Source organism: Dioscorea cayenensis, unplaced genomic scaffold (genome assembly GCF_009730915.1).
Source record: "Dioscorea cayenensis subsp. rotundata cultivar TDr96_F1 unplaced genomic scaffold, TDr96_F1_v2_PseudoChromosome.rev07_lg8_w22 25.fasta BLBR01000910.1, whole genome shotgun sequence".
Classification (NCBI taxonomy): Eukaryota; Viridiplantae; Streptophyta; class Magnoliopsida; order Dioscoreales; family Dioscoreaceae; genus Dioscorea; species Dioscorea cayenensis.
In genome coordinates this window covers 4,510-16,781 of record NW_024087301.1, presented here as the reverse complement: position 1 = coordinate 16,781, position 12,272 = coordinate 4,510, and the positions used below count along the sequence as shown (strand labels likewise).

The 12,272-nt window shown below is 36.6% G+C and overlaps 2 protein-coding genes and 1 long non-coding RNA gene across 3 annotated transcripts; all 3 read left to right on the top strand.

Moving 5' to 3' along the window:
• Positions 1-1,268: 1,268 nt before the first annotated feature.
• Positions 1,269-3,463, top strand: LOC120255253 (disease resistance protein RPP13-like). Its single transcript, XM_039263116.1, has 2 exons — positions 1,269-1,432; positions 2,380-3,463. The coding sequence occupies exons 1-2, from the start codon at positions 1,269-1,271 to the stop codon at positions 3,461-3,463; spliced, it is 1,248 nt and encodes a 415-aa protein (XP_039119050.1).
• A 35-nt stretch (positions 3,464-3,498) lies between these two features.
• Positions 3,499-4,584, top strand: LOC120255252 (probable disease resistance protein RF9). The gene has a single exon (XM_039263115.1). The coding sequence runs from the start codon at positions 3,499-3,501 to the stop codon at positions 4,582-4,584; it is 1,086 nt and encodes a 361-aa protein (XP_039119049.1).
• A 3,394-nt stretch (positions 4,585-7,978) lies between these two features.
• Positions 7,979-9,252, top strand: LOC120255251. Its single transcript, XR_005534942.1, has 3 exons — positions 7,979-8,008; positions 8,832-9,040; positions 9,202-9,252. It is a non-coding gene; the product is annotated as an uncharacterized LOC120255251 (long non-coding RNA).
• Positions 9,253-12,272: the final 3,020 nt, after the last annotated feature.

The following is a 12,272-nucleotide window of genomic DNA, read 5'->3' as shown; positions in this document are numbered from 1 at the left end:
TTAATTATACCATAAATAAAATATAATTATAGTGTAATTAATATTAGTAATATAGTATAGAATTGATATATTATATTATATTATTTATTTTAATAAATAATTAATATATTATATTTTGTTATAATAAATTAAGTATATATTTATTATATTAATTACTCATAAAATTAATTACACAATAATTATATTTTATAAATATTAAATAAAATATAATTATAGTGTAATTAATATTAATAATATAATATATAATTAATAAAATATATTATATTAATTATTTAATAAAATCTAAATTAAAAAATCTCTCCAACCAAATACAAAATTTTGTAATTCAGCATTACAAATACATCAAACCAAACAATAGATTTGACTCTCCTGAATTTTCAAATACAAAAATTTGTAAATACAAATCCATTGCATTTTCAACTACATCCAACCATTTGTGGAATGGAGGGGCAAGGTTTTATTTAGTCCTAGTTGGTTTGCTTTTTTGGTTTTTTCTTGTTATAAGATTGAATTTTATGATGTATATACTAAATTCATTTGCTTTTTGTGTGTTTAACAGAAGATCAAATATGGTGTGGTGAGCATGCAAGATTTAGCTTGGGATGTGTTGACTTGGGAAATGTTTTACCTGAGTGGCCGCTTGCAAAAACCTGTACTTTGAGGTGTGCTAGTTGTTTATTGTTTATGTTGTGCTATATTTTTCCTTTTTTTCATCAATAGGTTCATATTCACTTTATAGTAATTCATGTGGGATTGTTATCTTGACAATTGTGCCCTATTTTGATCATGTTATGAGGAAGGAGGGATTCAATGGCCTGATTTTATGCTTCTATGTATAACATTATACTTATCGTCAATCAATTTTAAATGAAATCCTAATAGCTTTGGTTGGTGCTTGCTCGGTTGATATATGTCTGATTTTCAATGTGACTTGCTTGGATGAATAAAGAAATCATCCATGATCAAAAGCACTCCTTTATTCCTTCCTCGCTTTTCAATATTCTGCGTTGATTTGAAGCGGTCATCAAATGTACTATCTTCGAATTAATGGAAAGAAAAAAACTGATTTTTCATCTCTTGCAATCGGGTGAATCAAGAGAGGGACGAGTGTGAGAGAGCAATGGAGAGTGTGAGAGGGAGATGGCTGAATCCACTGTTTCACGTGTGGTAACCGAGCTTTGCTTGGGGCTCTTGTCTCAAGAATTTGCGTTGTTGTATGGATTGCGTGATGAGGTGGAGTGGATGGAAAGAGAGCTCCGTTGGATTAAATGCTTTTCGAAGGACGCGATGCAAAAGGAAAGAGGGATGAAAGGGTGAAGAACTGGGTGAATGAAGTAATACAAGTTGCTTACCTAGCTGAAGACGCCATTGATACTTTCCTCATTAAGGTGAATCATCAGTCCAATGGTTGGCTGAGTCGCATCAAATACAGGTAAGAACAAAATAATTTTTTTCCCATTAAAGTAAGTAAAAGAAACAATTATATCTGGTTTAATTTTGAATTTTCTATGAACAAAGTTTAGAATTTGATTTCAGATTTTCTATGAAACAAATGCATCACATGGGGGATTCCTTTGAAGTAGACCAAAAAGGCGGTTGATAATTTTTTTTTTTAATTCATGTAAACAATAAAGAAAAACACCTCAATCAATTTTAAAATATAGAGTAGGACTAAATTGATTGAAAACAATTTAATAATATATATATATATATATATATCGAGAGAGGAAAGATTTTTAGAAATTTTATCACTATCCAATATTTGCTTAGTACAAGGGGTTAGGATTTTTAAAAAAAAAAAACTAGAAAACAGCGGGTTAGGTACTTAGCCAATGTATGGGTAGGTGTGAAGTTGAAACCCCATTTTTATATATTGTATCAGTACTATTTATGTATTGTTCAGTGGGTTCCTAGTGGAAGAAATTTTATTTTTTATCCTTCTAGGGTTGTATGGTAGCAATTTACTATTGTGGGGTGATCATTAAGTCATCGTAACTGGTGCATATTTGGATTTGTTAATCCCTTAACGACACTTGCCATTATTGTAAAAAAATAACTCACAAGTAATTGAGATAAATGGAGATGATTATTCAAAATTATCAAATTTAAAATTTAAAATAAAAAAAACTCATCCTATCATTTTCAATAAAGAATGGTTTATATATTTATATATAAAGTATATTACGTAATATTACGTAGTATCATCATTGAGGAATGTTATATATATATAACCTAGTTTGAATATTTGAATTTATTATTATTATTATTATTATTATTATTATTATTATTTATCCTTTCCTCTTAAGAATTTCTCCATCCTTGGCTCCACTTCCACATGAACCATAATTTCCTATTTTTGATTAACACTTTTTTTAGTAGGTTTAAACCAAGCGCGTTGATAGCAAGGCATAATGTTGGTGTGGAGATTGGTAAGAGAGAAGAAAGGCTTAATGAGATCAAGGCATGCAGAGAAGCTTATGGGATTCAAAACTTGAGTGAGGATGGAGATGCTTCCAACTTAATATCCTTAATAAGGAGACGCCATTTCTCATATCAATATTCTGATGATGTTGATGTAGTCGGGCTTTTTAATGATCACAAGATCCTACTGGGACGACTGATGGATCAACAACAACAAAGGCTTTGTGTCATTAGCATATTTGGCATTGGTGGTCTTGGCAAAACCACCCTTGCCCGGAAACTCTACCGTGACAATGCTGTTAGCAATCATTTCCACAAGCGCATTTGGGTAACAGTCTCTCAAGAAAATAGTTTAATAGGGATTCTCAGAAAGATGCTTGAAGAAGTTCGGAAGATTGAAAAGGAGAAGTTGGAGAAAATGACAGAAAATGATTTGATAGACATGCTTCATGACTCACTAAGAACAGAAAGGTTTCTTATTGTATTGGATGATATTTGGCTAGAGGATGTATGGAATCAGATGCAAAGAAGTTTTCCGGATGTGAACAATGGAAGTAGGGTCTTGATCACCACTCGGTTTCTTAATGTTGCAAAGGGAGCAGATCCAAGAAGCACTCCGTACCAACTTCCGCTTTTGAATGATGATGAGAGTATGAAGCTTCTTCTCAAGAAGGCCTTTCCTCATGAAGATGTTGAGGCAAATTTCACCAATGAATTGCTTGATATCGGCCTTCGTCTCATGGACAAATGCGGTGGCCTATCTCTGGCTTTAGTTGTTCTTGGAGGTCTCCTATCTATAAAAGACAAAACACCTGTTGTGTGGCGAAGAGTGTTGGAGACGATGGATTGGGCGGCAGAAGGAAGACAATGCCAAGAAATACTTGCTTCGAGCTATGAAGATCTTCCGTATCATATGAAATCATGTTTTCTTTATTTGGGCGCTTACCCTGAGGATTATGAGATCTCTGGCAATGGATTGCAGAAGGCTTCATACCACAGGAAGAAAGAAAGACCATGGAGGATACAGGGGAAGCTATTTTAGAGGAGTTGATTCAGAGGAGCTTGATTCATGTAAATATGAGGAAAAACAATGGGAGTGTGAAGAAATGTGGCGTCCATGATCTACTATTGGATTTTGCAAGATCTGCAGCAAAGAAAGACTTCTTCCTCACAGTTTGCTCTAATGAAAATGATCAACCAACTTATTTGGCGTCGTCTCGCCGTGTGGCTTTCCACAACGTCAATGACACCAAGATCAATGAAATCTCTAGAGTCTCTACAATGCATGGACTCAGGACTTTGATGGCATTTGGTCTACCTAATCTTCAAAAAGATTCCCCAATATTTAGATTTGAGCTTCTAAGGGTGCTTGATTTGACTGAGTTAACTTTTGTACAAAGATTACCAAAAGAGATCGAGCTCATGATCCATTTACGTTATTTAAGGCTGGGGCATGTTTCATGCCTACCATCGTCGATAGGAAACTTTATATCCTTAGAAACTGTTATTTTAAGGCAAGGAACAGCGATACCAATCACACTATGGAAGATAAAGACACTAAGACATGTACAAGTCGGATGGGCCAAACCACCACAAAGTCTTGAGCTAAAAAATCTCCTCACACTCGAGTATGTAGAATCCGGATCCTATAAAACAATAAACTGGAGGTTTCCCAACCTTAGGAAGTTGAAAGTGGTGATTAATAAGGAACAGCAGGGAACAATGCTAACCCATCTACTCTGTGGACTAGACCATCTTACCAGCTTGCGTATAGAGGCCGAAAGATATTGCCCCATAGAGATCGACACCAAGGACTTTCCATTTCACAACCATCTCCTCTCATTGACGTTATTTGGATTTTGGCGAAAGGGGGGCTCTGTATCTGAATTCCCAACTTGTCTCACCAAGCTTGAGCTGATGTATTCTAGATTAGAGCAAGACCCAATGCCCAAATTGGAGAGGTTACAATACCTTGTTACTCTCAAATTCTTGGGAAATGTGTATCTTGGGAAAACCATGGTATGCTCTACTGGTGGATTCCCTTGTTTGAAAAGTCTGTTCATTGACAGCTTGTGGGATGACGACGCAATGCCCAATCTTGAGGAGTGGAGGATAGAGAGAGGTGCAATGCCCAAGCTTGCTTTCCTAAAATTAGTTTCATGAGTGAAACTAAAAGTGTTTCCAGATTTGCAACATGTGATGAGCCTTCAGGAATTGGAATTGCGTGACATGTCCCTAGAGCTCATGCTCAGGTTGCGGAGGGAAGCAGGGGAAGATTGGTACAAGATTCAACATGTGCCAAAATCACCCTTCTAGAATAGTGAGTGTTAAAGGCCAGTTAGTTAGTGTTGTTTATCTTGTTCTACTTTGTAATCTTTGTTATATTTGTTACTGTGTATTTGTTTTTCATTTCCTTAACTTGTATGGCGTCTATAAAGAAAGAAAAACTTTGAGGTCAATGTGAGGCCTCTCATTGATTTCATGTCACTTGAGGCTTCTCTTCTGCCAGTCCACTTGCTTTGATAGGAGCCCTTCTCACCATCTAAAACCCAACTAGCCAAAAAAGATCATTTTGAAGCCATTACGACCTCCACCAGCCTTTCTTTAGCTTTAATCAGCTTGATCAATTCTCTTGTCAAGTGGCAAGGTAAGCATTGATTATTTGGCATATGTTTCTACATTTTTATGTTTGAATTTGATTTCATTGAAGTTTTGTAACTAGTTTAGTAATGTGATGTATGGAATTGAATGTTGGATTTGCTTTGTTAGTAATGAGATATGTTACTCTTTAGATTGGCAACTATAGAGAGCTTTGCCTTTTATTTTTTTATTTATTTTTTACACTGAGACTAACCTAATCCATTCTTTTTTACATTGCAATTTTCCATATCATCATGTTCAATCATACATTGTGGCATGCTTATACTAGTGAGAAAGTACATTGCTAAATAGGTTGTGCTGATTCTTTCATATTTCTATCACATACTTAAGTGTAATATGATAGAGAAATTAATGCATAGATATATATCTTAGGAAAGTAATATAAATGATTAGAATACATTATAAACCTTACTTATGTGATAAATTTGTTAGGATCGGGTAACTCGATCAACAACTTGCAAGCACTCTGTTTCCAGGAGAGTACTGAAAATGGAAGAGTAGCTTGACAGTGATCACCAGGTTTTAGCACACAATTCTCACCAAATACAATCACTGCTCAGTCATATATCAAAGCAAAGAAAGATAGAAAGAAGACTAGCAATTTCACACTCAAAATAACTTGCTTATTTCATTCAATTAAGCACCAGGCATTTATACAAACACCTAGCAGACCAACCATCATGGTTGCACAATACATAGCTAGAGAACATTCAATTTAAACAAACATTACAAACAAACATAACAACAGATAAATTTAAGCATCCCCAGATGCATTACAAACAAATACATTCAGTTAAGCAGCATTCAATTCTTTCTTGTTTTGGGTCCCGACATGAAGCGCACCAAGGCTGAATTCCCGGAGACAATCTGGAGCTGCAGCAGTGTGAGCAACTTGAGTCATTGGGATCTGATCACTATCTCCAACAAAATTATTATAAATTTTAAAATGATGATAGATTTGGACCACCGAGCTATTATTTATATTCTATATAATAGCTTTAGTCCAATGAGCTAACTTGAAGATTCCATGACATGAACTAATTAATGGATATAATGCAATGTTAATTACTCTCAAATGTGATTCACCTGGTAAACATAACAATAAGGGCCGCCATACATATATTATCTTGAATAAATTTGCAACGATGTCCTAGTTACAAAATGGGGAAATTTGTTTCTTATATGTTCTACAGTGCTCAATCTAGTGGAGTTAATGTTGGAAGGGAAGTTCAAATTCTACCTCATTCATCACTTCCAGTTAATTGATTATAAGATCTATTTAAAGTTTAATCCCAGCTTAGCATATCATTGATCTGTTTTGTTAGTGACATTTATTCTTTAGTGTTTGTGATGGTCAGGCAAGAAGGAATAATAGGCCATTGAAGAGAAAAAGTAGAAGCAAAATAAAGAACCAAGTCAGTAGTCTAGGACAACATTAGAAGCTCGAGAATTCTTAACATAGCAAAGCATGATTGTTGCTGGAACTAATCCTTAACTCTGAAGTAACAAAACAGTTGTTTAGGCTGGCTTTTCTATAGCAGGGTTATTTTATTTCTAACTTCTTAAATACTATGTAAAGAACCAAGTTCAACCCATTATCCTTTTGTTTAATATGTGCAACAGTTATAAAGAACATATTGTTGCTTTTGTAAATTTCATATATTCAATGAAATTTAAAGTTTGTTGCTTCTGATCATAATTTTTTTGTATTTAGTATATTCAATGGAATGAATGCAATTATTATAATCAGGAAAAAGAAAATTCATGCCAAATAAATAAATTTGGCATTGGCTGCACTAATTGGAGATCAAGAGCACGTACAATGTTAATGTTTTGATGAAAATTATCAATTGAGTACAATGTGGCTGATGTTGATAATTTTGCTCAAAATGTGATTGTTTTGCTGCTAATGGTTTGAAAGTGTACTTCTATTTAACTGATTGTTTTGATTGAAAATATGAAATTATATATGTTACAAAACATTCTATTTAGATGAAAATTTAGTACATTGTGACATTGATGTAGATTGTTTTGTTTAATATGTGATTGTTTTGTTGTGATTGGTTTGTTGATCATAGTTTGAATATGTACATCAAATAAGCTATAATAGCATCCTGATAGCTTGTGAAAGAAAATTATCAATTTCAATTAAAGGGTTGAATTTTTGTTACAATACATCTTGCTTATATTGGAATTATCTCTACCTGATTGGGCTGAGATAGAAGGCAAGTTAGAGGAGCACAAAGCTTGCCATGCTTCCTTCATCATCCAATTTGGCAATAATTTGACTTATTTCTCTAGTCCAGGTTGTTCCTCTAATTCAGGGGTATGGCGCTGTGATTGAGGTTATATACGAATGGAGGAGGAGGTGGTGATGGCAAGAAGTTCCAACTTTGTCAAACGTCTGGCAAGATCTTAGTGAATGGCAAGCTAGACATGCTACTCTGGTTTTGTCCACTGTTAAATTACTTGAGCTCTTCCTGGCCATTTATGTAGGCATAGATAAAAACTGATTTTTTTTTTCCCAATCTCTTATATGTTTCAATTAAAGAATCCATTGAAAATCCAGTTTTTGATCAATTTTTGTGCTTACTTCCCAAAAAAGATTGCTTTTTGTGCCCAATGTAGACCGGATGCTTAGAAGTCATTTCACAAATGCGCATGTGATTCAATGAATAAATAGTAGCGTTTTTCTATAAGACACCTTTGTCCTATTTTGCACCTGAGTTTCGGTGAATTTGTATTTGATATCTCTTGTTATGACAATTCATATAAGACAGTTTAGTTTTCTATAGGTGTGTACGAGTTACTCTTTTTTATTCTTGCAGGAGATATCAAAGTTCAAATATGAGTTATGTCCTAGATATATGAAAGAGAGAAAATTTCGGCAAATATACTTCATTATTGTGAGCAATTATGTGGCACCGTAAGTATTGATTTGTCTTTGTGACTGCCGGTTTATGCTGGATTTTTTTTAAAAAAAATTGTTGTTAGAAGCTAAATCAATTATGTGCATAGCCTGCATTCTAGAAACATTTTATAAAAGGGATTGGATTCTATCTTAAAATTGGTTTTAGTATGGAGAATGGGTAGCAGTAATACTACTATTAGCTTCATAAGTTCAAGTGCACACTATATGGATAGTTTTATATGGGAGATGCATAACTAACTATTGTAACAATCTTGATGCATGATGCCCAGGCTTTATCTTGTCGGGAGAATATAATAAAATGATCTGAGGTGTCAAATGAAAAAGATGCTTTGTGAGACAATTGGCAATTGATTGTTAATGCTTGCAAACTAGACTGACCCAGCTGGATAGGAATGAAGGGTTGGTTGTTGGTTGTAATTACGACTCTGCTTTACAATATCATTGTAGGCTTACGAAGTGACCAGACTATGATACCTTGATATGTTGTCAATTGAATGTCCGTGCATGCATGTCTATTTGGTGTCTAAACTTGGTTCTTGTGTCTTTGTTATCCTTTATTCCATGTCAACTTTGCGAGTTTTTCTGTGAGTAATAAGGGATTATTGATTGGAAAGTCTTATCTTCCTATTATATTTCCTTGTAAAATGAATTTAGACAATTTCTTTCAATTCGCTAAGTTGATTTCTTGTTTTGACATTTTCCATCATGTAAAGGGATGATTTTGTTACCATATTTCTGAAGAAGTAAGATTTTTATAATGTACATTAATTGTCTTGCCCTCGGTTCTTCTTGACAAGCCTGTTGTTCTGCCAATCAGTTATGAGAAGCAGTATGCAGAGGAGGTAACCATGAAAGCAAATGAACAAAGTTCAAGTGATAGACTAATGGAAGCCTCCACTGCTACACCTGTTTCCAAGGATGAAGTGAAGGAAACTAAGTCAGAACCTAAGGGATCATCATCAAAAATAGAACAGGACTTGGACGTTTTTCTTTTGGGTGACCTTGGAAGTGAGGATGATGGCCCAGGTGTGCTACTCAATCCTATTTCACCGTGTTCATGTTGCAAATTCAATTGTCCTTGGCATATTCATATTTTACAATGCTTGTCTCAGTATTTTCCTCATTGGATTGTTGGAAAAATTGTTTTATTTACCCTTCCCATTTTGTTCTACTTACTGTATTTTCAGATGGAGGTTATGATGGATTTGATGATGATTTTGATAAGAATGGAAAGATGGTGAGCATTCAATGTGTTGACAATAACTTAATTTCTGCCAAGTTCATAATTGCAGAGTTTAGGCAACTGAAAGAAATCTGGCATATTAGCTATTATTAGTTTATAACTCTCTTCAAGTTGAAGACAATAGTTTCTTCTTAGAGACAAGATTGATAATCTCCGAAGACTTAATTTCAAATGCTAGGTACTGCTTGGTTGCTAGTTCGTACCATTTTTGCTGTAGAAGCAAGCTCTGCATTGACAGGGTTAAGTTAGACTCTTTGTCACTTTTCAACTGCCATTTCCTATCTTGTCAATGAAAACTATTAAAAGATTTAATCACTGACCACCTGTGTCTGACTATTTCTCATTTGGAAGGCTTTGCACTAATGATTGAAGGGAGGATAGATCATCCTAAACAATGTAATATCACAAATTAGTCAAGCGTTTGTTCTTTGTTGGCCTGATTAGAATCTTATTCCTCTTACCTTTATCAAAACATCATAACCTCATTAACCTTTTTCAAAAATATATATATTTATGCATATATTTCTGAATTCTTTTGTTGGGAACATTCCAGATGTGTCTTGATGATCTTATTTTCATTCCTGTGTAAATAATGCATGCCAGCATGGAGGTTCCAAATATGAGATCCTATCTGAACATTCTCAAGTATTCTAAGATTCTTGTTGCAAACCTTGCCCAAGGTAAGGCTTCAATTAAGGGGGCGTTTGGATGAGGGGAATGGTTCCCCTCTTGGGGGGACCATTACCCATTCCCATATTTGGTAGACATTTCAAGATAGTAATCATTATCTTGGGGGTTATCATTAACCCCCACAAAGTAATTGTTTACTTTCCCATATCGGGGGAATGAAGAGGGATGGAGGTGTAATGAGTGTAAATTATTTTTTATTATTTATTATTTTTTTTTTTGAAAAGGTGGATAAACCACATGCATTAAACAAATTCACAAAAGTATAAAACCCCTTCCACTAGCTGTGGAAACAAAAGAGAAATCAACAAAGGAGGAACAACGGGTCTCCTCCTGACCCAAAAACACAAAAACTACTCCTCACCGCCGCCAAGATCAACCTCTAGAGTGGGAACCGCCTCCATCCCCTCAACATGAGGTCCCACAAACTCTAAGCTACGCCTGATGGAAACGATAGGATCATCAAGCTTTGCCCTCAAACCATCAGGAGCTGGAGCTGAAGCAGCACCCGCCTCCACCCCACGAGACTCAAAGTACTCCAAGCTTTGGTGTAGCTCAGAAATAGAATCCTCCATCTTCTCCCGTGCACCCTCCTCCACTGAGTCGAACCAAGATAGTAGCAGTCGATCATTCTCAAGATGAGGGTATTCAAAGACATACAATTGGCATTAAAAATAGCCTCATTTCTAGTAAGCCAAATAATCCACACAACTGCTTTCACAACTAAGTCACCCACATCCTTACAGCTCGAAAGCGCATGTAAAAGTCTCCGTGTACCCCCAAACCTCTTGCAGGGACCCTGGCGGATCCGGGAGTCTTAGAATTCTCACAAAGTATTGCCACACCTGCCTAGCAACGTTGCAATGTAAGAAAAGGTGGTCTACCGTCTCAATAGCCGAGTTGCACATGACACAAGTAGCGAGAGGGGAGCTTATTACAACGCTCGCTTTAGCCAAACGACATCCATTGTGAGGATCCTATTCTTCCACGCCAACCAGTTAAACAGATTAACTTTCTTAGGGCACGGCTTCCGCCAGAAAAATTTCGCAATGGGACAACACAAACCACCATCATTAAGGAAATTGTAAAGAGATTTGACCGTGAAGGCCCCGTTGCCCGTAAGACTCCATCTTTTGTTATCCCCCAGCGAGCTCACAGGAACACGCAATCTATCCCTGTAGATCAAGCTATCTCCCCCCAAGTTGAAGAGTGCACGACCTAAGAGAAATTGCAAATCATATACAGTGCCATTAGGCGCTTCCGAATCCCTGAATTCCTCTAGCCAGATGAACATAAGTGCGCGACGGTTAAACCAATTATCTTTCCAGAAGAATGTCTCCGTGCCTGCAACGACCTCGTGACGAACACATCCCCTAAAAGCAGGCAAGCAGCTCAACACCCCTTTCCAAAAAAAGGATATCCTGCCCGTTTGCCTTGGAAACATATTCCAGCGGGATAGATTGTAATTAAACTGAATGATATCCGCCCCACACCACGATAGATCTTTCATAAATTTCCACTACCACTTACTCAGAAGCGCCTGATTGAAGCTCGAGAGGTCTAAGATACCCCAACCACCTTGGTCACGCGATCGGCAAAAATTTTGCCAACCCACCAGCCTGCAGCTCGGGTGGTCAATGTCCGGTCCAGACCAGAGAAAGTCCCTTCTAATCCGGTTGATCGCCTTGATGACCCAACCCGGAAGCCGAAACAACGACATCCAATAAGTAGGGATCGCCGATAAAACCGAGTTTACCAACGTGAGTCGTCCCCCCAAGGATAGGTGCCGCATATTCCAAGAGGACACCCTCCTCCTGATTTTTGCGATTAGACCCTCCCAGTCTTGTTTCCTTGGCCTTCTACCAGAGATTGGAATAGCCAGATACATAACCGAAAGCAAACCCCGACCACAGCTTAAAGTGTCCGCAGCCTCCCTAGCCGGGAGTTCCCCCGTCGTGACCGAATAAAGACAAGTTTTTGAAAAATTTGCCGCTAAGCCCGATAAACCTTCAAAAATATATAATATAATCTTAACGATCCTCAAATCTTCTAGGCCACCCGTAGTCAACACCAGCAGGTCGTCCGCATAATGCAGATTACATTTGCTACCCCAAGCCCCAAGGGGTACACCCACCAAAATCCTAGATCTTAGAGCATTCGAAAACATCGTACTTAGCACATCTGTGACTAACACGAACAAAAGAGGAAAAAGAGGATCTCCCTGCCGAAGACCACTAAGATATCGAGCATAACCATTTGGAGATCCGTTCACCAGGATGGTAGCCTTGGAAGAGAGTAATATGCATTTGATCCACCCAATCCATTGGT